Below are 25410 nucleotides of genomic sequence, written 5' to 3' on the forward strand. Positions count from 1 at the left end.
TATTTTTATTTATTTTAGAGCGAGGCCGCGCAGCATGGAGGGACAGAAGGAGAGGGAGAGAGAGAGTCCCAAGCAGACTCCATGCTGAGCGCTGGGGTGGGGGGCGGCTGCAGGGTGATCTCACAACCCTACAACCCTGAGATCAGGACCTGAGCCGAAACCAAGAGTCAGATGCTTAACCGACTGCGCCACCCAGGCACCCCTCTTCTTTCTCTTATAAATAACAATGTGACAGACATCTTTGTAGCTCAATCTGAGAGCATATCCATGAGCATTTTCTTAGGATAAATTCCCGGAAATTGGCAAGCTCAGTCAAAAGGGGTTTAGAGATTTTCATTTTTATGTTTTTGTGATTAATCCATTGTTTCCGAGAGTTACATTTGGCCTGTGCGTTGCCATTCTTTGTTGCTTTAATTATTTTCATTCCAAGTGAGTGAGAATCTCTAGCAATAGTCACCTACTGGCAGACAACTCCCACCCACCTCAACTGTTTCACATGGTTCTGAATCCAAAATGTGCAGCAGGTTATCAGTGCAGTGTCTTCCTCCCCTCCTGTCCTCCCACCACTCTGTTCCCCTCCTGAGAAGTAACCGGGGTTATCAGGGTCTTGTAGACCCTTCCAGAAATATTTTGTGTCCATGCAAGAAAACACACACACACACACACTCACATTGTCCCTCCCTCCCTCTTTCTCCCCACCGCACTCCTTACAGAGTGCTAGCATGGTACCACATCTGTTGCTCGGGACCTTGCCTTTCACTTAGCACATCCGCACGCCGTCCCACAGCAACACATAAAGGGCTGCGCCTTCGTCCCTTTCATGACTGCTTGGTGTGCCATCGCATGGATGTGCTCTAACCAGTGATCACTTGGTTATTTCTGAGGTTCACTTCTTACCCACTATGGTATGCCGCCTTTTTTAAAGTCAGCTTTTATTGAAGTATAACACACTTAGAGAAAAGTACAGAAAATGTCCCCTCTGTGGCTCAGAGAATTTGCACAAAGTGAATCTGCCTGTGGAGATAGCATTCAGATCAAGAACCTCATGTCCCCTTGCAATCAGTACCCCCAGAGGTAATCACTCGCTTGACTTTTCATCTTGTAGGTTAGTTTTGCCTGTCTTTGAACTGTACATAAATGGGATCACACTTTTTCTCAACTGCATGGCTCTAAGATGCAGCAAGTTTGTTCCTCCTCAGGGCAAGGTCCTGCACCGGGAGCGTACTCATCCAGCCTCAAGGAGGTGCCCTCTGTCTGTGTCCTGACATGGTGGGGGTGCGGGGAGCAGGCTCTCCGGTGTCTCCTCTTATAAGGGCACTAATCCCATCATGAGGCCCCACCCTCAAGACCTCACCAAACCCTAATTACCTCCCAAAGGCCCCACCCCCAAATACTATCACACAGGGGGTTAGGGCTTCCACATGTGAATTTTGTGGGGACACAATTCAGTCTATGGCAAGCTTCTGTGGCGTCTGCCTAGGGACAGAAAGCCCTGGGGACAACCAGTCTGACCCCCAGGAAAGGGTAGCAGCTGTAGTGTGTCATGCATGGAAGGGGCAACTGAGCAAAAACAGAGGCCTCCCTCTTGGAGTACCCAGCTTAGCAGATGTCCCTCGAGGATGGTGTAACAGTGTTACAATGAAATGCTATTAAAAGAGCTGAGCATAAAATGTATCATTAAAAAGCTTTATATAGGGGCCGCTGGGTGGCTCAGTGGGTTAATCATCCAACTCTGGGTTAATCATCCAACTCTTGATTTCAGCGCAGGTCTTGATCTCGGGGTCACAAGTTCAAGCCCCAAGTTGGGCTCCATGCCCGGCATGGAGCCTACTTAAAAAAAAAAAAAAAGCTTTATATAAGGGCACATTTACAGCACAAGCTTTAAAGAAAATAAACACCTGAGTGTATTATACATTTGCTCTTATTAATGCTTCACTACTTCTGGTCTCACTCAAGTTTCATTCCCAGATTCAAGTATCGCTCTTCCTTTTAACTGTCTTTTAGTTTCTTAATTATTTTTTAAAAGCTTAAGGGGATTTCATGGCCTGGCATAGATGGAAAAGGATTGGACATAATAATAGATTTTTTGTTATAAAAGTTATACATGCAGATGTTAGACACATTCAACAGTAAAGGACAGCACAGGTGAAGTGTCCCCTCCCTCCCTCCCTTCCCGCCCACCTCCCCGTCCACATCTCAGAGACATCCGTCATTAAATTGTCTCCCTATACTTCTAGAAATGTTTACAGATATGCAAGCTTATGTGTGTGTTCTTTGAAAAATCAGTATCTTAAATAATGTTTTTAAATTTCATGAGTGGTATATGAAGACATTCACTCTGAGAAAAGCTGAAACATTTAAAGGCTAAAGTCCCTACTCCCTCCCTGTCCAGAGGCCACCACTCTTAATAAATTTAATTTCCATTTTCCTCCTAATCTTTTTCTGTGCGTTTACATACACGTCCACAAGGCAAATATATCATGTCATTTTCTGTGTTCCCCCTGCTGACTTTCTTCCTCTCTCTCCCTCTCTCATGGTAAAGTACACATAACATAAAATTTACCATTTTAACCATTTCTTAAGTGCACGTTGTTGTGCACCACATCCATCTCTCTATCTTCCAGAACTCTTTTTCATCTTGCAAAACTGAATCTCTGTCCCCTTTAAACATTAACCCCCCATACTCCTCCCCCAGCCTCTCGCAGCCACCATCCTACTTTCTGTCTCAGTGAATTCGATTGCTCTAGGGACCTCACATAAGTGGGATCCTACAGTATTTGTCTTTCTTTGACTAGTACATTTCATTGAACATAATGTCCTCAAGGTTCTTCCATGTTGTAGCATGTCAGAATTCCTTTCCTTTTTAAGGCTGAATAACATCCCATTGTATGTACAGATCACCCCCTGCTTTTTTGAAACATGAGGGAGTATGCCAATGTATGATCTGACTACCTGCTCATATATCGGAGAGGAGAGGTGGTTCGGAGCATGGGCCCTGGCCCTAGGCCGGCTGGGTCTGATCCCAGCTCTGTTATCTCTGGCTGTGTGACCTTGGACACATCACTTAACCTTTCTGAGCCTGTTTCTTCATCTGTAAAATGGGGATAATAATTCATTAATAAACATGGAGCAGTTAGAACAATGCCTGAAGCATGGAAAACACTGACTATGTGTTTGATTTGACTTTTAAAAATTACAATTGTTGGGATACCTGGCTGGCTCAGGGGGTAGAGGATGTGACTCTTGATCTCAGGGTCATGAGTTCAAGCCCCATGTTGGGCATGGAGCCTACTTTTTTTTTTTTAAGATTTTATTTATTTGACAGAGAGACAGCAAGAGAGGGAACATAAGCAGGGGGGGTGGGAGAGGGAGAAGCAGGCTCCCCGCTGAGCAGAGAGCCCGATGCGGGGCTCGATCCCAGGACCCTGGGACCATGACCCGAGCCGAAGGCAGACGCTTAACGACTGAGCCACCCAGGTGCCCCCCCACCTTTTTAAAAAAAGATTTTATTTATTTATTGTTTTAAAGATTTTATTTATTTATTTATTTGAGAGAGAGAGCACAAACAGCGGGGAGGGGCAGAAGGAGAAGCAGACTCCCTGCCGAGCAGGGAGCCCAATGAGGGACTTGATCCCAGGACTCTGGGATCGTGACCCGAGCCAAAGGCAGACACTTAACCGACTGGAGCCACCCAGGTTCCTGGGCATGGAGCCTACTTAAAATTAAAAAAAAAAAAAATTACAATTGCTTGCTTGCTTGCTTTATTTATTTATTTGAGAGAGAGAGAGAGTGAGTGGTGGTGGGGGGTGGAGCAAAGAAAGAGGAAGAGAGAGAGAATTGTAAGCAGGCTCCATGCCCAGTGTGGAGTCGGATGCAGGGCTCGATCTCATGACCCTGAGATCCTGACCTGAGCTGAAATCAGTAGTCGAACGCTTAACCGACTGAGCCACCCAGGCACCCCAACAGTATAATTGCTTTTTGTAGCAGAAGTCATGTGTCAGAAAACTTGCTGTGTCAGTCCTCACAGAGCTGCTCATTCCTTCTGGTTGTTCCAGAGCAGGTACATCCTTCTTAAAAACCATAGATGGGATCATACTATACATTGTATTGTGTGCCTCGGCTTTCTAAATTTCTAAATATATCTTAGAAGGTTTTCCACGACAATATATACAATTGTTCACTTGTTTTATTTTTTATTTATTTATTTTTAAAGATTTTATTTATTTATTTGAGAGAGAGAGTGAGAGAGAGAAAGAGCACAAGAGGGGGGAGCGGGAGAGGGAGAAGCAGACTCCCTGCCGAGCAGGGAGCCCGATGCGGGACTCGATCCGGGGACTCCAGGATCATGACCTGAGCCGAAGGCAGTCGCTTAACCAACTGAGCCACCCAGGCGCCCTGTTCACTTGTTTTAATGGCTTTGTAGTATACCATGGCATGGATATACCATACTTTATTTAATCAGTTCCCTCTCAATAGACATTGCAGTCCTCTGTTATAAAGATGGTGGCGCAGTGAATACCCCGTGTACACCCTTCGTGCACGTGCACAGTGCAGCCCAGGATACATTTCTGAGTCAAGGGATGAGTGCCTTTATGATTTTTACGAACACTGCCATGTTGCTCCCCAAGCAGCGGGTGTGTGCTACCCTCGCCCGCCACAAACAGTGAGGTGTACCCCCACTACAGTGATGACATGGACCACCCAATCTGTGTTGTGGCCTCGAGAAGTAAATATCACCGTTTCTATGATGACAGAACTGGGGTTCAGAAGGGTGAAGTGACTTGCCCAAGGACACAGAGTTAAAAGCTGTTTTCCCAATATATACATATGATACAGACTTCAAAAGGAGTAACACTTTGTAACAGTTAGGACTAGGTTTGGCTGCCTGTGATAGGAAAACCCAAAATAACTGTCTAATGACCCCAGGTTCTAGACTCTTATGTGAAACAAATGCCCAAGAGTTAGGCACTTCAGCGCTGGTATGGTGGCCCCTGAAGTGAAGAGCTCCTTTTTTCTCTCTTTTTTTAAAGATTTTATTTATTTATTTATTTGAGAGAGAGAGAGAGAGCATGATTGGGGGGGAAGGGAGTGGCAGAGGGAGAGAATCTCCAGCAGACTCTCCACGGAGCACGGAGCCTTACGTGGGGTTTGATCTCATGATCCTGAGATCATGACCTGAGCTAAAATTAAGAGTCGAATGCTTAACTGACTCAGCCACCCATGCGCCGCCCCCCCTTTTTTTTGAGAGAGAGGGAGAGCACATGGTGGGGGGGGAGGGACAGAGAGAGAGGGAGAGACTCTTAAGTAGACTCCACTTTGAGCATGGATGCCAATGTGGGGCTGTATCCCACAACCCTGAGATCGTGACCTGAGCCAAAACCAAGAATCGGAGGCTTAACCAACGGAGCCACACAGGCACCCACAAGCTCCTTCTAGAGCTCTGCTTCACCACTCTCAAGTAAGGCCCTTGTTCTCATTGTTGAAGGTGGATGCTAGAGCTTAGCCATCACCTCTGCATTCCAGGCTGCGGAGGAATGGATGAAGAAAAAGGGGCAGAGATCACATTCTAGCATCCTTGTAAATCTGTTTATGTAAAGTTATTTTCCTTGAAGACACGTAACACATCTGCATGCATTTTTACCTACTCATGTGGCCTAGTCATATAGCTGCAAAGGAAGCTGGAAAATGCAGTCTTTATTTTCAATGGTCAAGTTCTCAGCTAAAAACTGGCACTTCTAATAGTAAGAAAGAGGGATGAACAGATATAGTAGCAAACTACTGGTCTCCATCATGATTATGTGTAAAAATTAAGCTTATTACCTTCCCCAGGCAGTTGCTGTTAACCGTTCTTGACTATCTGGGAAAAGGCTTATCTCTTTTGTCCAAGATTTTTTTTCCACTTTGCCAAGAGTTGCCATGACCCGTCCCCGCTTCACCAGTAATAATTTGTGTACCTCTTCTCACCCCAATTGATTCTCACAAAAGCATTATGAAATGAGTAGGATGTCATGACCCCCATTTTACAGATGAAGAAACCGAGGTGCAGAGAGGTAAACTGACTTTGCCTAAAGCTGTCCAGTGAAGAATGGGAGTCCTGCTTCCTGTTGAGACCGTGCACAGTGGCCAGTGTCTCATGGCTCCAGGGAGAGAGGCTCATTTTGGGGCTAGTACATCCTCTCACACTATTAAGTCTCTTAAACAGAGAGAGAGCTCAGAGCATTTGGCAGGCAAAAGTATCCAGCTAGAATCTAAGAACATTGTTTTGGTTTCATTATATTTATAGTTTCCTTCTATTTGTGGCAAATGATCCTGGTTTCCTTTTCTATGATAGTGATATAAAGCTTACTTTTTAAGTAAATGCCTCTAAGTTAAAAAGTGAGTCTATTAAAAGAAAAATGTTAAGTAAAGACCTGTCTGCGTTTAAATACAGATCCCACCACTGACTAGCTCTGTGACATGGGATATGATACTTGGTTCCTCTGAGCCTGTTTTCTCATCTGTAAAATGAGGATGATGACTTCTCCCACCGTATAGATTCGTTATAGCATTAAACAAGATCATGATGTCAGGAGCTTTGCGCCCTGGCGTGTAGTTAAGCACACAATACTGTTTGTGAACATTATTATCACATTATAAATATTCATATTATTAATTTTGTCACAACCCTTTCAGTCAGTGGACTGTAGGGTGATGGCTAGAGATGCCCCAACCACGGGCCCCTTCCCCTAGACCAGTGGTTCTCAACCAGGGAAAATTTACCCCCCAGAGGCCATTGGGCAATGTCTGGAGATGTTCTTTATTATGACTGGGGGGAGGTGCCACTGGCATCTGGCGGGCAGAGGCGAGGGATGATGACTCAACCTCCCACAAGGGCACAGGACAGCCCTCCATCATAAAGAATTCTACGGCCAAGTGTCAAAAATGCTTCCGTTGAGAAGCCCCACTCCACATGGCACCCTGCACCCGTGTCTGTATCTTCCAAGAGAGACTCGAACTCAGACTCCAAAGACCTCAGCCTCAGTTTCCTCATCCAGGACATGGGGATGCTGAAACCTGCCTTGCCTGCAGTCATTCCATCTCCTGATGGTTGAACCTCTTGGTCACTTCCTTGTCTTAGGCTGTCTCTAGTAGTGATCTTTTCCTCTCTTCCCCCAGGTCCAGGGAGACCATCTGATAGGCTTTTTTTCCCCATTTGCTTGACTTCTGGGTGTTTCCCATTCGCCTAGCAGCCTCTGGGGCCCGGAAGCCACCAGCTACATGGCTGCAGAGCAGAGGAGGGAAAGGCCCCACCCCCACCCTCTCCCAACACCCGGCTCTTCTGGGTCTTCGCTTCCTTGCAAGCGCTCCTTGACATGCATAACGATTCTGCTTGTGTGCTGACTTGATTTTATTCCTCCCTACACGCCTCTTCTCCTGGGGACCACGCCTCCAGTGTCCCCAGCACCCTGCACAGTGCCCCGCACATAACTGGCACTCAGGATTTACATGTGCAATGTAGGAAGGGAGAGCCGGGGAGAGGAAAGGGCGAGAGGCTAGATCCAGAGAAGGAAGAGAAGCGAGAAAAGGAAGAGAGAAGAGGAGGGATGTTGAACGAATGTTAAATGCGGAGAGATCTAACTAGACAAGGGGAGGAGGGGCGAGGCCGACCCCTGAGCGCGATCGAGACAAGCCCGAGAGAGAGAGTAGGGCTGTGAAGAGACAGATGAAGAACACGAAAGATAAAAAGACAGGAGGAAGGAATGGGGAGGCACGCGACTGGGGAGAGGCACGTGAGCGGTGAGAGCGAGAACGCGCGGGCGCAGGGCCACGGGAAGGAAACTCCGTGAGGGCTGAGCGGGGGCTGAGGAGCGGAGAGGCCCGCCCTCCCGAGCCTGGCCCCGCTGCTGGGAGCTCTGGATGCGGGTGCAGTCTCCATGGAAACGGGGATGCTCCGCGAGCGAGAGGAAACGCGGCACGCGGGGAGGGGAGGAGGGGAGGCGGGGAGGCTGGCTGGCTTTGGCCCTTTCTCAGGCTCTTTTCCTCCCCCCAGCCTCTCGCTGGGGAGGCGGGAGCGCGCTACCTGGAACAGAGCCTTCGGACACCCAGGGCGCTCCTTCTCTCCTCTTTTCCCTTTCCGGGCGTTTGACCCTCCTCCCGTCTCCCGGGCCTGGAGGACATTGCAAAATGTCCGGGATCTATGGGGAGATGGACCGATCGACCTTCTCCCGAGGCTCCTCCTACGGAGCGCCGCAGGGCTCAGTCCTGTTCTCTTCGGTTTCCCTAACTCCAGCCCAAGGGAGTTACCTGCCCACAGCTCTCAAATTTACATCTCCAGCACTGATTTCCCCCTGAGCTTCCCTCTCCATTTGGGTGTCTAAAGTGCATCTTCAAACTTGTCGGATTCTTGAGCTCCTCAAGCTCATTCTCACCCCAGGGCTTCCTGAATTTGCCAGCGCCTTTGCCAGGAACTCTTTTCCCAGCCCATAAGCGACTCGCTGTACTCTAGTTGGGCATCATCTTGGAGGAGGCAAGCACTGGGGAAGCGAGGAAGCCCTAAGTGTGTGTGCGTGTGTGTGTGTGTGTGTGTGTGTGTGTGAGAGAGAGAGAGAGAGAGAGAGAGAGAGAGAGAGAACACAGCGCTGTGGGGGAGCGCTGCATCAGGTTGAGGAGCACAACCTAGGGGTGTGGGGACACTGTCGTGTCACAGGAGGGCAGGGGAGGCCACAGGAGGCCAAATCCTGTGGATGCGAGGGGCCCCAGTGTACTGCTGGCAGATGGGAGTCTGGGGACTAGGGAGCACTTTGAATGGTAGGTGAGGGAGAGACCTGACAAAGCCAAGGGCATCCTCCCCACCCTGGGAACTAGATGGGCCTCATGGACAGTGGGCAGAACTGGCCACCACCCCCTTTGTCATCACTGTCATCTGAAATCCAGGTTAAGCACCCCATGGCCCTGGTGTGGAACCTTCGGGTCTCAGACACAGTGACCTCGTTGCTGGTGAGACTGTCAGGCACTAAGAGGAAAACATCAAGGGCAACTCGCAAGTCGCAAGTCACGGGGCTGGCTGCTCACCGCAAGGCAGAAGTGGAAGGTCACTGTCCCTGTGGCTGACTGAACTCGGTCGGCTCTGATTGGCTGTGTGGGGCATGTGCTGATTGGTTCAGACTTCGGTCCCACCTACGAGGCTGGGCATTGGGAAGAGCCTACCCATACAACGTGGGTCGGGATTGGCAGAGGTGGGTCACTAAACAGAGAGAGAGTGAACACTTAGGGAACCAGCAGGGGCCTATTTCAATAGAATTCTTGGCCTTGCCCTTTCTCCCCTCCCCACCATCTTAAACGAAGCTCCCCCCTCCCCAATTATTTCCTTATTTGTGTGACTATTATTAGTATCATTGTGACTAGTTTTGATAATAATAACATTTAACATTTACCTGGGATTTACAATGTCAAGCATTTACATTTGCTGTCTCCTGTAATCTTTACACTTGAATACCGTCATTATTCCCATTTTACAGATGAGAAAACTGAGGCTCAACGGGGAAAGAACTGGCTTGAGGTCCTACATCTAGGAAAAAGCCGGGTCAGGATTTGAGCCTCTTTGCTCTAATGACCTTTCCCCCACTAACTACAAGCTCTGTGAGGCTGAAGTCCAAGTAATGCGCCCGCCTCCTGCTTAGTCTAGTGCCTGGCGCCCAAGTGGCCTTCAGTGAGGAGATGCCAGGCACTGGGCTGAGTGTTTACGCGCATTACTTCCTTCAATCCTCACTACCACCCGGTGAGGTACTACTGTGATTTCCAACATAAAAAGGGGCATCCCCAGGGTCATACACTGAGTAGGGGAAAGAACTTCCCCAGTCTGTCCTTTGAGCATGGGAGGGGAGGCTGGCTCGACTGCGTGAATGAGAACGTATGCCCGGCGTCTTGGAGAAAAGGAAATGGCGCTGAATAAATATTTGTTGAATGGAGGACAAAAAGAAATAAAGAACCATGAGGATGGGAGGGAGTAAGCATGGTCAGGATGCTAACGGGAGCCGAGGGAGGTGACCGTGGGTGGCTATTTCCTTGTATTTCCAGGAAGCCTTCCTGGAGGAGTTGATTTGATGGGGGTATTATGGGGTCCTGGAAGGGTTCTGCTCCCCGAGGCACGAGGCCGTCCCAGACCCTAGAGTTTCTGGAACCCACGGAAGTGGTTAACAGGCTCTTGGCTTGACTGGCCGAGTGGGAGGGCGCGGCCTGCGGGGCCCAGCCGAGGGGGGCTGCGGTGGTCCTCTGGGCTCTGGGGAGTACTCAACCCCTTCTCTCTTCCTCCCTGACCATGGCGGTGCGTCCGGCCTCGCGCCCGCTCAGCTCTGTGCCTCGTGCTGGGCTGCATGATCTTTCCCGACGGCTGGGACGCCGAGACGATCCGGGACATGTGCGGGGCCAAGACCGGGAAGTACTCCCTGGGGGACTGTTCGGTGCGCTGGGCGTACATCCTGGCCATCATCGGCATCCTCAACGCCCTCATCCTCTCCTTCCTCGCCTTCGTGCTGGGCAACCGGCAAACAGACCTGCTGCAGGAGGAGCTCAAGCAGGAGAACAAAGGCGAGTGGGCTTCCGGGCGGCCCGCCGTGGGTGGGGCGGGGGCGGGGCCTCCAGGTGTCACCGAGTCCTAGAGATGAAGCAAAAACTGGAAAAGGTGCAGACAGTCCCACCACCTTGAAAGCAATTTGACGTTATTCCTCAAATCCGAACATTTGCATGCCTGGGCCCCAGCAAACCCAACTCTGAGTAGAAACCCATGAGAAATGTGGCAGTAGTTTCAAATAGCAAACCACTAAAAACAACCTAAATGGCCATTAACAGGAGGATGGGTAAATAAATGGTGATACATTCACATCATGGACTAGTGCATAACTGAAACTGCATGCACTGCAGTTATAAGTAACAGAATGGGTACATCCTAGAAACATAATATTGAGACAGAGGGGGAAAAAATCAAGTTCCAGAAGATAACAGAGTGATATTTTTATGGAGCTCAACCAAAAACGAAGAGACACTAACTAGTGTATGGTTTAATCATAAATATATTTATAGTGGAACTGCATTTTTTTTAAAGTAAAGGAACAATAAATACAGAAGATAGGATGATGCTTATCTGTGGTTGGGATAGAAGAGGGGAGGCCAAGAGCTTGGGATGGGGGATGTGTAAGCATGTACAAAATATTGGTGGTGTTCTTGCATGGTGAGCCCACACAGGTGTTTGTTACAGTATGCTTTATACCTAGTATATTACATATCAACTTTTGTATATATCAAGTAAAGTTCAAATCCAATGAAGAAAAAATTTACACACAAGGCCGGAGACTCCAGGCTAACCAGTTATCAGATGTTGATCTATGCATCTACATACAATATATGACCTTTTTTTTTTTTTTAAAGATTTTATTTATTTATTCATGAGAGACAGAGAGAGAGAGGCAGAGGGAGAAGCAGGCTCCCAGGGAGCAGGGAGCCCGATGAGGGACTCGATCCCAGGACCCTGGGATCATGACCTGAGCCGAAGGCAGATGCTTAACTGACTGAGCCACCCAGGTGCCCAATATATGACCTTTTAAAAAAATATACAGTAGTGTTATATGCTCATATAACACAGGATAGGTGTCGTCCTAAACACATCCCTTGTAAGATCACTTTTTGTCCCCAAACCTAGAGCATGTCTTAAAAATCTTTCTTTATCCTTTTATGGAGAACCCTTTTTATCCAGTGCCTGGCATTACGTCAGATGGAGGAACTGTAACTATTTAACTATTTTCCTTTTAGGGACTGTTAGGGAGGTTTCCAGGATTTTACTATCGCTGACAATGCTACGCTGGACATCTTTGTCTGTGCCTCCTTATACACAGTGTTTTCTTGGTGTTTTTCCAGAAATGGAATTGCGCACTTAAAATTGTAATGATAGTTCCAGATCGCTCTCCAAAGGAGGCTTGGTGTTCTGAGCCAGGGACCCACCCTGTCCCCGGAGCACCGGGAGGCACGGCATGGCAGCAGTGGACAGACAGCTGTCCGTCTGGGTGTGTGTTCCCTGCCATGAGAAATAGGAGTAGTGGTTTTCATAGTCACACCCTGGCTTGAGCTATTAGCATGTTGCTGGGTCTATATTTAGCACTTTCCATTAATTATATTCCTCTCTTGAGTCTCATCTATAAAATGGGGATAATGGCAGTGAGGGTTATTATCTCATCTGGCAGGAGGTGGTTTAGTCTTGTGGTGGAACCCTTGGACTGGAGGCCGACTGTGTCGGAAGCAGGCTGGGGACCGCACCTCCTTGAGCCTTAGTTTCCTGTACTTCCTCAAATGAGGGTGGTGGAAATAGTACCAGCTCACTGGGCTGTCCGATGAGGAAGAAAGATTATGTCTATTTTTTTTTTTTTTTAAAGATTTTATTTATTTATTTGAGACAGAATGAGAGAGACAGAGAGCACATGAGAGGGGGGAGGGTCAGAGGGAGAAGCAGGCTCCCCGCCGAGCAGGGAGCCCGATGCGGGACTCGATCCCGGGACTCCAGGATCATGACCTGAGCCGAAGGCAGTCGCCTAACCAACTGAGCCACCCAGGCGCCCGAAAGATTATGTCTATTAAGGGGCATTTGGTGAATACTCAGTAGAAGCTGTCACTCCTCAAGTCTCCCCACAAGGCAGGCATCACCACCACCATTTTACGAATGAGAAAGGTGAGGTCCGCGGAGGTCCAGTAACTTGTCCAAGGTCACTGAAGCAGTGCAGCCAGGATTTGAACCCTGGTCCAAGTTGAAAGGCCAGGCTCTTCCCTGCTGCCTGCTTCCTTTCTCAGGGCCCTCCTAGGCTGTTGGGCTGCCAACCTGTCTTTCTCTGAAGCTCCTGTCCCTGGAAACCCTGACATCTGGTGGTTTCTGTGGTCTTGGTGTGAGGTCAGGGCCTGCCCTCTGGTGGCAGCTTCTAGAAGTGCATGACTAAGAGCCATGTGGCCTTTCTGAAGAAGGGGTTTGGGGATGTGACTGTTGTGAGGTGGGCCCACCCAGCGTCCTCTCCTTCCTCCCCAAAGTGCCTAAGCTCGGTGTTTAAAGTGATGTGAAGGAGCCCCAGTTTTTCTTCCCTCAGCGTCGGGCGGGGGGGTGGGGAGAGGGGGGTGGTGCTCCATCCCTCATTGGGAGCTCAAGATGAGTGAGCCTCACAGTTCAGTTCTGAGCCAGACCTCCAGGACAAAAGTAAAAACAAAAATAAATTGCTATCATTTCCAGCATTTACTATGCACTAAACATTGTGAAAAGTCCTTAGCTGGAATTTTTATGTTTTTTTCACTCCTTGGAATCACCCTGTGAAGTAGGCTCTTGTGCCCATTGTACAGATGAGGAAATTGAGGCTCAGAAGGGTTGAATGGCCTACTTAGAGGCCTGGCTGGATTTCAGACTCTGTGAAGCTCACTTCCCTGCCCAGCTCTGCCCTGAGGAATGGCCGGGGGGAGCCCCAGTGCCCTGCTAGTCACTGACTTTCTCCAATTCTCTCTCTCTCTCATAGATTTTGTGGGCTCTACGGTAAGCTCCGTGTTGCGGCCAGGGGGTGATGTCTCCGGATGGGGTGTCCTCCCCTGTCCTGTCGCTCACTCACAGGGACCCTGAGGGCCAGGATCACAGCCCAGGAATTGACCTGTCCTCAGCTTGTCCCGTTGCCTGCCCTCTCATCCCTTCATTCAAGCTCCGAGGGAAGACCCCATCCAGGACTGACTTCTCACCTGCTACCTGCCTGTAGCTCACGGCTTTGAAGAGGTTGGGGCTGGGATGCAGCGTGGGGGAGGGCCTGATTCTGCTCCTCCCTCAACTGACCTGAGGGAGCTGGAGCGCTGGGCCCTTGGGCTTCTCCCTTCCTCTCTAGACTGGCCCGGGGCCCCTTCTGAGTCTCCAGGGGAAGAGGCACTGCGGCTCCGGTTCTCCAGGCCCCGTCAGTCTGGAGGGCTCCTGCCTGGCTGCATCCTTGCCTCCTCTGGTCCCTGCCTCCTGCAGAAACTTATTCAAGACACTGGCCCAGGGTGGACCGGACTCTTTCCTGTTTCCCCCCCTCTGATGATGGTTCCATCACATCATCACAGAGCTCCAGGTGCCACCAGCCTACTTGGGGCCTCTCTGCCGCCCACGCCAGCCTGTTTTCACCTCTCCCAAAGGAGTCCGAGCTGCACCGAGGGAGAAAGCACAGGGCCTCCCTGTCAGCCACTGACAGAGGCCCTAGGCAGCCCAGAGCCTGAGGACAGATGGGCTCAGGAGGCAGTAGGAGGAGGCGCTCTGACTCCTGTCTTGGTGGCGTCTGACCATGGCAGCTGGGGCTGGAAGGGGCTCAACCTGGAGCTTGCCTGGCCTTCTCCCTGCTGGGATGTCTCACCAGTGACTGGACCCTTGACCCTGGCCTGTTTTGTACAGCACAGACTTCTTGGCCCTGTTGTCAGGGCTGGGGGTTCGGGAGGGGGGCCCGAGAGTGGGGAATTAGGGGATGCATCCCCCCTCTGCCCCTTCTCATGCCCCCAACCCAGGCATCTTCCAAGGGCAGAGACTGTCTTGCCTCTTTGATACTTTTTCTGCATAACTTGAACTTGCAGGTCACCTCTGAACAGGGTACCCCCTGTCCCCATCCCCAGGCCTTGTAACCCTATCCCCACCTCCACTTCCTCCTCCTTGCCCACCTCTCGCCTTGCGATATGCCCAGGGTCTGCAGCCCAATGGGCAGTGCTTGGAGCTGAGGCATGAGTGTGTGTGTGTGTGTGTGCGCGCGCGCGTGAGCGTGTATGTGTGTGTATGTGTGGGGCGGGGAGCAGAAGAGGAGTCTTCTCTCTCTCTCCCCTCCCACTGTGGGGGCATCTCCTTCCCCCTTGTCTGGGGGCAAATGAGGGAGACTCCAGGTGTTTCCGAACTCCCCTCATTGCCCGGTGGACCTGGCGGCCGAGCCGTGCGGCCTGGGCGTGGAAAGCCCCTTTCAGCCCCCAGTGCAGGCGGCAGGTTGGCTTCCTCTAGTGTGCCTACTTCTGTCCTCGAGTACTGGAGGCAGTACTGGTCCACCGTGTAGCCGGAGTGGGAGGCCTCTGCGGGTTCACTGGGGAAGCTTGTTGTCATCATTTCCTATGTGGGCCTCAGCCAAAGAAGGGGAGAAAAGCAGCGAGTGCCGTGTATTTGCCAGTCTTGTGTTCATTTCCATAGGACTTGGACCTGAGAGGGTTTCCAAGCCAGACCCTAGAAATCCTCTGCACGAGACCCCCATCTGGACCCTAACTGGAATCAGATGCTGGGTCCTGGTAGGACTCCTGAAACCTGGAACTCACCAAGCCCTGACCCTCCACCCTCTTGACTCCCTTGTCTTGAGCAAACACCTTTCCCCTGGAGCTCTGGCCCCGGCCCAGTGCCCCTCTCTCCTCCCCCAGGGTTCTACCTGCAGGAAGGGGCTGTACGCCAGGGGCCCGTGCTGAAGGAGAGGGTCAGGGGAGCCTCATGGGAGGCAGTGGGGGGGCGGAAGTGAGTTCTCAAAGATCCAAACCAAAGCCCAGTGTTGGGAGGCTGTGGGGGGGCGGGTGGGGGTGGGAGGAAGCCAGTGGTTGGGAAGGGGGAGAAGACCGAGGTGGGAGAGAGTGAGAATGAGAGAGGGGAGGGAAGGCGTGGAGAGAGGCAGAGAAATGGAGAAAAGCGAGATGCAGAGAGTAGTGGAGAAGGGGACCCTGGTGCAGAGATCCTGGGGTGGAGGGGGGAAGGTGGCTGGGAAGACGAAGAAGGAATAGGGACAGGGAAGGAGGCAAATGGAGGGTGAGCTGTGGACGGAAGACTGGGGTGCAGGGGTGCAGCTTGGGGCAGAGGAGGATAAAGGAGGCAGGATGCCAAGGGACTGGAGCGGCTGCTGTGTGTGCCCTGCTGTGGGTGTGGGGGGGTGCCAGATCCCTGTGCTGGGGGGAGGTGGGAGCCTCCCCTCAGATGCCCAGGCCACTGCCCACCCCTCTGGGGCCGCAGCACCACTGGAGTGGGGGTTAGTGGGAAGGGAGAGAGAGGTTAATCCCCTTGAGGGGGTCCTGAGCACCTCCCAGCCAGTTGGTGCCTTTGCCAAGGAAGGGGCAGCCCAGAGAAGCACACAGGAGCGTGGGGCTGGAGAAGCAGGGTTGGGCGGGCTGCAGGAGTGCCAGGGCAACACAGGGAAGGAAAAGAGGCTGGAGTGGGCACCAAACCAGAGCCCTGTCCCCGAGGCTTCGGCAGAGGCAGGAGCAGAGCGAGAAACCAATGCTTCAGTTCAGGTAGGGGCCCCACATGAGGCTGGAGAGCCACCACCCTGTGGCTCAGATGGCTTTCTGGGGGCAAGGAAGCCATCGTGGACAAGGGGAGGTTTGCAGTTTGCCCTAGCCAAAGCAGGCGATTTGGCTTTTGCCCTTGGGAGGAGACGGATGCAGCGGTCATCTGTCGCCCACCTCAGCATGGTCTCTGGGACTCTTGGTTCTTGAAAGAAGCTGATCTTTGAGTGCCCCACGGAGGCGCTCCTCCCCGAGTGGTGACTGGATCAGAGGGGTCTGTTTCTGCTCTGGTCTGGGCACTTGCAGGAGAGCCCGAAGCAGCTACAACGTAGAGGTGGTTGAGAGCACTGGTTGGTCAAGTCCTTCTGGGTCTCTAAGATGTGAAAACTTTCCTGTTTGGGAACCAATACCCATTAAGGAAAACATTGTTTTTCTGAGGGGTGAGGACCATGGGTAGGATTCGTCCTTTCCAGGCCTAGACTAGCTAAGCTGAGAGCTTTTAGATGGGGCCGTAGGGAAATTCTTTGGCCTCCTTGAGATTCCTGCTGGGGCACAGGGGAATCAGCCTTCTCCAACTTGCAGTGTAATTGAGACAGGGGAACCCTCTCTTTGGAGAAGCTGGGACCTTCCTAGCACAAGAAACCTAACGCAGGTCCCTGCCTGGCTCAGGGCTAGCCTTTGGGTGGGCCTGGAGTTGCCCGAGAAGGGAACGAGGGGGACAGTCCTTCCCAGAGCTCTGACCAGCAGACCTCAGGGGCCTGTGCTGTGTGTCGTTAGGATAGCTTGGTGTTGTCTACACCCCATTAGTAAGTTCTGTCTGAATGTGTCCTCGCTGTTCATCGTCCAGTTTGGTAACATTTATTTTGGTCCTGACCCCTTCTGCTGCTGCTGGATTTGAGCTTCAGTGCAGGTGGAATGACGTTCAAATAAAGAAACACTTTATATCACCCATGCTGGCTGCTGCTTCTCTGAGTTGGCCCCCTGGGGATGGAGAGGGTTGAGATCTGTATCAGGTTTGGCTACATAGTAACAGAGCTACCACTGTGGCTTAACAAGAGTTTATTTTCCTTTCATATTAAGCCTGGAGGTAGCCAGACCATGACTGATAGGGCCAACAGCGTTATCAGGAACCCAGGCTCCTATCTTTCTGCGCTGCCATTTTCAGTTCTGGCTTCCAGTCTCAAGGACACCGCATGGCCCAACATGGCTGCTACAGCTCTAGTCACTTGGCCCACATTTCATTTGACAGAGACCTCTGGAAATCGTATAAGACTGAGTCACATTGCACATCTAGCTAAACTGTAATCTTTTTTTTTTTTTTTTTTTTTTTTAAAGATTTTTATTTATTTATCAGAGAGAGAGAGAGACAGAGGCAGGCAAAGGGAGAAGCAGGCTCCCCGCCGAGCAAGGAGCCCGATGCGGGACTCGATCCCAGGACCCCGGGATCATGACCTGAGCCGAAGGCAGAGGCTTAACGGACTGAGCCACCCAGGCATCCCTAAACTGTAATCTTTTAATGGGGCACATTGTCACCCCAGAAAAAATTGTGGTGCTATTACCAAGGGGTAGGGAGAGAACAGATGGAGCAGGCAGCTAGCAATCTACACGCTGCTGATTGACAGGCTTGACTTTGGACTTAGGACTCTGACTAGAACAAACAAGGCTCTACCCTTTTCTGCCTGTGTGGCCTGGACAAGTCCCTTCACCTCTCTCTAAATCCCCATTAAAGGGAATTGACGATAGTGATCTCAGGGAATTGTTAAGAAACAAAGGAGGGAAGGTGGCTTGCTTGACAGCATCTGGCACATTGTAACATGTCCCATATGACAGTTAGATTGATTATAATGTCTGCACTTGGAAATTGAGTCTTCATTCAACACATTTTGAGCACTTGGTATAGGCTAAGCAGTTAGAGAACAAAAACAGAGACCCTGCGTTAAGTAAGGGTCAATTTGGCTGGGGAGATGAAAATGTAAAAATAATGTAAAATGTGCCAGGTGCGGGGTATTGTGGGTGCCCTGGGTAGGGACACCTTCCATGGTTTTAGTGGGGTTGAGTAGAGCAGGAGACTGTTTTACCGTAGGGTGAGTAGGAGTTAGGCAGGCAAGGGTCAGGAAAGCCATTCATGTTGAGAGGGTATCTTGAGGAAAGAGCAGGGAAGAAACAATGGTGAGTGCAGAGAACTAAAAGCTACGGTGTGAGGCAGGGAGGGTCAGAGATTCCTCTGGAGACAGGCAAAGCAGCGGATGAAAGAGCTCAGGGGCTGTGAACAGGAATTTTGATGTTCACAGCAATGGGGAACCGTGGGGTGATTTTAGCAGGAGAGCAGCATGATTAGATTTGCATTTCAGGATGATCACTCTGGTTGCCCTGTTAGGGAGCTGAGTTAGAGGAAGATGATTTTTTTTTAAAGATTTTTTTTTAAAATTTTTTATTTATCTGAGAGAGAGAGAATGAGAGAGAGAGAGAGCATGGAGGGGGGGAGGGTCAGAGGGAGAAGCAGACTCCTCGCTGAGCAAGGAGCCCGATGCGGGACTCGATCCTGGGACTCCAGGATCATGACCTGAGCCGAAGGCAGTCGCTTAACCAACTGAGCCACCCAGGCGCCCGAGGAAGATGATTTTAATGAAAGAGAAATCAATCATTAGTCTGGCCTGAAACAAGGTGGTGGCAATGGGTCTGAGAGAGGTCAGAAATTCGCTATTTAGGCAGTAGAACTGACACTTGGTAGCTGATTGGCTGTGTGGTAAGAGTGGCACCAAGGAGAATGGATATGTTTTTTGCTTGGGGGACAAAAAAGATTTGTCAGGATAGCAGGGGAACAAGATAATCCGTTCAGTTGGAGACTTGCTTAAGTTTAAGAAGTATGTGGGGGGCGCCTGGCTGGCTGTTGGTTGAGCATGGGACTTTTGATCTTGGAGTTGAGAGTTCGAGCCCCATATTGGGTCTAGTAGAGATTACTTAAAAAAATAAATAGAAAAAGAAAAAAAAAAGCATGTGGGACATCATGGTGAAGTTGTCCAGTAGTCAGTTGACTTAGATGGATTTGGGAGCTCAAGAGAAAGATCTGGGCCAGAAACATGAGGATATAAGTAATGGTTGAAATGTGAAGCACAGAGGAGTTTGCTCAGGGTGACTGTATTGTGTGAAGAACACAGAGCTATGGAGTAAATGCTGGAAAACACCAACATATAAAGGTCAGAGGAATGGATGTCCAAAAGGAGAGGACAATGGAAGAGTCAGAGCTATGAGAAAAACCATGAACATGTGTTAGGGAAACCAAGGATCTAGAGTTCAAGGGAAAGGTCAGCTGGAGGAAATTAGTTCAGAATTAGGGACTGAAAAACGTGCCCACTGGATTTGGAAGAAATGGGCCATTGTTGAATTTGAGGATGTGGAATCTCTTTATATGAAAGAGTTCTGAATGTTCATAGGTCATGGCCGGTAAGAGTTTAAAGGTAGAGAGAGAACGGTGCACCTTGGTGGCTCAATAAGTTAGGTGTCAGACTCTTATTTTGGCTCAGGTCATGATCTCGGGGTTGTGGGATCAAGACCCACATTGTGCTCTGTGCTCAGCGCGAGGTTGGCTTGGGATTCTCCCTCTCCCTCTGCCCCTCCCTCCCTCCCCTCCCACTCTCTCTAAAATAAATAAATAAAATCTTTAAAAAAATAGAAATAAAGGTAAAGAGAATTACTAAGAGGAGGTGAGAAGGCCTTTCTGGGGTAGACGGAAGGTGCGAGGCTTAGGGAGCTCTTGCCTGATGGTATCCATTTTCTCAGTGAAGCAAGAGGGCAAGATTGAGAGAAGGGAATGAGCAGGGGGTTTGAGAAGTAGCAAAAGGAGTGCCTGGGTGGCTCAGCCACTTGGGCGTTTGCCTTCAGCTCAGGTCATGATCCTGGAGTCCCGGGGTTGAGCCCTGTGTTGGGAATCCCTGCTCAGCGGGGAGTCTGCTTCTGCCTCTGCCCCTCACCCCACTTGTGTTCTCTCTCTCTCTCAAAAAAATACATAAAATCTTAAAAAAGAAAAAAAAAGAGAGATAAGTGGCAAAAGTTTGGAACAGTTGCTACAGGAGCTGTCAAAGGATCAAAAGACTGATGCATGACCATGAATTTGTGGAGGCACCAATAGACGGGAGGCAAGGCCCAGAGAAGCCAGACTGTGGATTGAAAGGTAGGTGCCAGGTAAGCAGAGTGTCCTGCAAGAGTGTTTCCCTCCCACCATGACATCCAGGTTGCTTACAGAAGGACAGCCTGCAGTGCGACAGACAGAGAACATAAAGGACTAAAGTTTATGGGAAAGAGCTGGAAGGAGAGGAGGTTGTGGTCAGGAAGCTGGGTGTTTGACCTGAATATTCTGACTCATTCTTAAAGATGGCTTTGAGATATGAGGCACTGAGTAGGATGTCTACCCAAATGGTGAGAATAATGGCAGAAATTGGGGTGTACATGAGCCAGAGTCATCCAAGAACCAAAGAGAGTGGTGGGAAGAAGCTACAAACACAATAACCAGATGTTGTGTGCATCAGTGGAGCAGGAGTTTTTATCTGAGGGGCAAGATGTAGTTGTCTGGGTGCATTGAGGGGAGAGCAAAAGGATGTGAGAAAGAGTAGTCTCCACTTAAAAGGGTTGCAAAGGAGGTGGTGTCCTAAGGAGAGAACCATACTTCCATATTTCAGTAAGGGCTTGTCTATCAAAGCAAAGAGGTGTCCAGAGAGCACAGCAGAGAGGTTGGGAGAGAAGGACAGAACAGAGGAAGAACTACACTATAAGGGTTAAGGGCACCAAGAGCCAGGTGACACAGAGAACTCTCATTTGGGGAAATGACTAAGGGTAACAAGAGCATGAAATTGGTAGAATTCATGACTCAAAGCTTCAAATGGAGTTCTAGTTTGAAATCCCTTTCAAGTCCACTTAGGCACAGCAAAAGGACCAGTGATACCAGCTCCGGAACAGATCTGGAGGTCCTGGAAGGCTCATTTAGGTGCCAAAGCAGGTTCAGGAATCCAACCTGAGCGGGCTGGAGGCTTCTTCGAATTCATTTGCTCATTCAACAAAACATTTTATTGAATGCCTGTTCTGGTCTGGTACTGCTAGGTTCTAGAAATACAGAAATAAATCAGACATAGGCCCCCAGGCTAGTTAGCGGCAGGGTTGTTTGCCTTTTGTTTAGAGTGGCTAGGTAAGATCCTGGGTTTTGTTTTGTTAAACATGTTGCAGCATAAAACAAATGTACAGGTAGGTGAAATATTATAAAATACCCTACTAGCCATTACCATAGGGACAGACCCCCGCCAGTCACCCCAGAAGCCTTTCACTTACAAACACTATCCCCTTCCTTCTCTCCTAAAAGTAACCACTACCTTGACTTTTATGGTAATCAGTTCCCAACTTTTATTTATATACTTTTTTCTAAGTGATCATCTTTATTTTTTTTTAAGATTTTATTTATTTGTCAGAGAGAGAGAGAGCGAGAGAGAGCACAAGCAGGGGGAGGGGCAGAGAGAGAGGGAGAAGCACACTCCCCGCTGAGCAGGGAGCCTGACCCAAGCAGAAGGCAGTTGCCCAACTGACTGAGCCACCCAGGCACCCCTAAGTGAACATCTTTAAACAAAATAGTTTAGCTTTGACTTTTTTTTTTTTGATGTGTCTTTTCCCACTTCATTCTTTTTATCTCTTCTTGTAATTTGTTGACGAAATTGGACCATTTGTTATGTAGTGTTCTACAGCCAGAATTTTGTTGGCTTCATGCTGTGGTGTAGTTGAACACATTTCTCTGTTCTCTGTATTTCCAGCAAATAGGTATTTTCAGGTGTGTGTGTTGCACATTTTAATGAATGCTTCACAGTTTTTGGTTTTTTCATCATGAGGTACATGATGTCTGTTTTTGTCATTAGGAGTTGCAAAACAGTGATGTTCCAATTCTATCATTCTGTCTTCAGTTTTTGTGGGAACACTTCTAGAAACACCCACATTTACAGTCTAGTTAGCCAGTCATAAGACTTGTATAGGAAAGGCAGGAAAAATGATGGTTTTCCCCTTTATTTAACAGTTTTCAAAAATAGAATTTGTTCCCTAACACCTTCCAGAGATGAACAATTATGTTTTGGTACTTATTATGAATTCATGGATTTAAACATATTTTATGTATTTTGTTCTGTTACATGTATTGTCCTAATTAATGGTTAAAGTGTCCCATTGTTGGTCAGCAGAAGCCTCTTTAAGTTGGTGTGAATCTTTTAAACCTAACCCTAGTTATCTTTGATGGTATCCCTGCTCTCTGGTATGACAGGATGTTCTAGGCTGATCCTGTACATTTCCTTCCTCAGACCAAAATCAGCCATTTCTCTAAGAAGCCCTATCTTCAAGCTTTTCCTGTTGACAGAGCTAAGACAGGGACACATGAAACTTATATGTATCTATGATCTATCTATTGGATCTGCTTGTCTGTGTCTGTCCATCCATCCATCAATCCATGATAAAATACCTCATGAGTTGACACTGATACATGGAAGGATTTGGCTTAACATCTATAACCCCTTTCCCATACTAAGAATCCTGTCAAAGACATAATTTGCTTTGTTCCACATTAAAGTCCTCAGATACATTGTCACCAAAATGATCACAAAAAAGTGTATTCTTTTCAACTTGTCTTTCTTAGTTGTACTATATCTATCTTGCCTAGGTCACATAAATCATTTTATTATTTTTTAAAGATTTTATTTTATTTTATTTATTTATTTTTTAAAGGTTTTATTTATTTATTTGAGAGAGAGAATGAGATAGAGAGAGCATGAGAGGGCGGAGGGTCAGAGGGAGAAGCAGACTCCCTGCTGAGCAGGGAGCCCAATGCGGGACTCGATCCCGGGACTCCAGGATCATGACCTGAGCTGAAGGCAGTTGCTTAACCAACTGAGCCACCCAGGCGCCCCTAAAGATTTTATTTTTAAATACTCTCTATACCTAATGTGGGGCTTGAACTCACAGCCCTGAGATCAAGAGTAACATGCTCCACTGACTGAGCCAGCCAGGTGCCCCACATAGATCATTTTACATTACACTCTTTATATCCCTCATTTACTCTTAGTTCTACATATCGCTAACTATATATAATTAACTCACTACCAGACTTTGTGTTGATGTTTCTCAAGACAGTTTGGTTGTCTGAAGCTCAGTTTCTAATAGATACCTAAGAGCTAACAAAAATAAAACTGCCCAAGTTCTTGCACACTGATGACAGTTTGTTACTATCATATACTTGAAAGTTCAGTTGGTATGAAACTCTTGGCTCACAGTCTGAGTATTTTATTTTTTAAAAGATTTTATTTATTTATTTGACAGAGAGAGACACAGTGAGAGAGGGAACACAAGCAGGGGGAGTGGGAGAGGGAGAAGCAGGCTTCCTGCCAGGCAGGGAGCCCGATGCAGGCGGGGCTCGATCTCAGGACCCCGGGATCACGACCTGGCCTGAAGGCAGACACCCAACGACTGAGCCACCCAGGCACCCCCACAGTCTGAGTATTTTAAAGATTTTGTTTTCTTTTGTCATAAACTGTCATAAACAGTCCGTTGCTGTCAAAAAACCTAAAATAATGATATAGCTACATTTTCTTTCCATTTAAGTAACTATCTGGGGAGCCAAGGTTTTTTCTTTTTCTCTAACAATTTTACTAGAATGTCTTGATTTTGGTCATTCTGAGTTCCAGGTATGCATTATGCCCTTTAAATTTGTAGCTTAAAATATTTCAGGTAAGTTTACTAAACTATACCTTTTGGTATTTGTTCTGTTCCCTTATCTGTCTTTGGGAACTCCTATTACACACATGTTGTGTCTTTTTTTTTTTTTTCCTTTTTTAATTGTCACTTTTTAGAGTAGTTTTAGGTTCACAGCAAAATTGAGAAGGTATAGCGATTCCCACATTCTCCCTGCCCCTACACATGCATACCCCCCACGTTATCAACATCCGCTATCAAACAAATGGTACATTTGTTACAACTGATGGATCTATAATGACCCATCATTATCACCCAAAGTGTTTACATTAGGGTTCATTCTTAGTGTTATACATTTTGTGGGTTTGGATAAATGAATAATGACAGGTATCTACAACTGTAGTAGCATACAAAATAGTTTCACCACCCTAAAAACCTTTGTCCCACCAACTCATTCCTCCCTCCCCACAACCCCTAATCTTTTTACTGTCTCCATAGTTCTACATTTTCTAGGATGTCAGATAACTGGAATCAGACACTATGCAGCCTATTCAGACTAGCTTCCTTCACCACTAGTAATATACATTAAAGGTTCCTCCATGTTTTTTCATGGCTTTAATAGCTCATGTCATTAGTGCTGAATAATAATCAATTTTCTAGGTATATCGGTTTTATTTATCCATTCACCTACTGAAGGACATCTTGATTGCTTCCAAGTTTTCGCAATTATCAATAAAGATGTGGTAAACATCCATGTGCAGGCTTTTGTGTGGACCTAAGTTTTCAATTCCTTTGGGTAAATACCAAGGAGTGTAACTGCTTGATCCCATGGTTAAGAGTACGTTTAGTTTTGTAAGAAACTGCCAAACAATCTTCCAAAAGTGGTTGTACCATTCTGCATTCCCATCAGCAATGAATGAGGGTTCCTGCTGCTTTGCATTCTCATCAGCATTTGGTGTGTCACTGTTTTGGATTTTGGTCACTCTCATAGTGACATCTCATTGTTTTAACTTGCAATTCCCGAATGATATATATGTTATATATATCATTATATATATATGTGTGTGTGATATATATATATATATCTTTTCACATACTTATTTGCCATTTGGCCCATTTTTTTTTTTTTTTTAAGTAGGCTCCACGTTGGGTGTGGACCCCAAAGTGGGGCTTGAACTCACAACCCTGAGATCAAGACCTGAGCTGAGATCAAGAGTCGCCCATGCTTAGGGGCGCCTGGGTGGCTCAGTTGGTTAAGTGACTGCCTTCAGCTCAGGTCATGATCCTGGAGTCCCGGGATTCACGGGATCGAGTCCCACATCGTGCTCCCTACTCAGCAGGGAGTCTCCTTCTCCCTCTGACCCTCCTCCCTCTCATGCTCTCTGTCTCTCCTTCTCTCTCTCTCAAATAAATAAAATCTTAAAAAAAAAAAAGAGTCGTATGCTTAAC

The 25410-nt window shown here is 48.3% G+C and overlaps 1 protein-coding gene across 1 annotated transcript in view; it reads left to right on the top strand.

The window, feature by feature from the left end:
- The window catches only part of LHFPL4 (LHFPL tetraspan subfamily member 4), a 28618-nt gene extending 15000 nt beyond the window's left edge, over positions 1 to 13618 (top strand). The window contains exons 2-3 of the mRNA XM_021695156.1: positions 10330 to 10566; positions 13518 to 13618. Coding sequence (XP_021550831.1) covers positions 10330 to 10566; positions 13518 to 13618 — 338 coding nt within the window. The remainder of the gene's footprint in view (positions 1 to 10329; positions 10567 to 13517) is intronic.
- Positions 13619 to 25410: the final 11792 nt, after the last annotated feature.

Source organism: Neomonachus schauinslandi, chromosome 1 (genome assembly GCF_002201575.2).
Source record: "Neomonachus schauinslandi chromosome 1, ASM220157v2, whole genome shotgun sequence".
Classification (NCBI taxonomy): domain Eukaryota; kingdom Metazoa; phylum Chordata; class Mammalia; order Carnivora; family Phocidae; genus Neomonachus; species Neomonachus schauinslandi.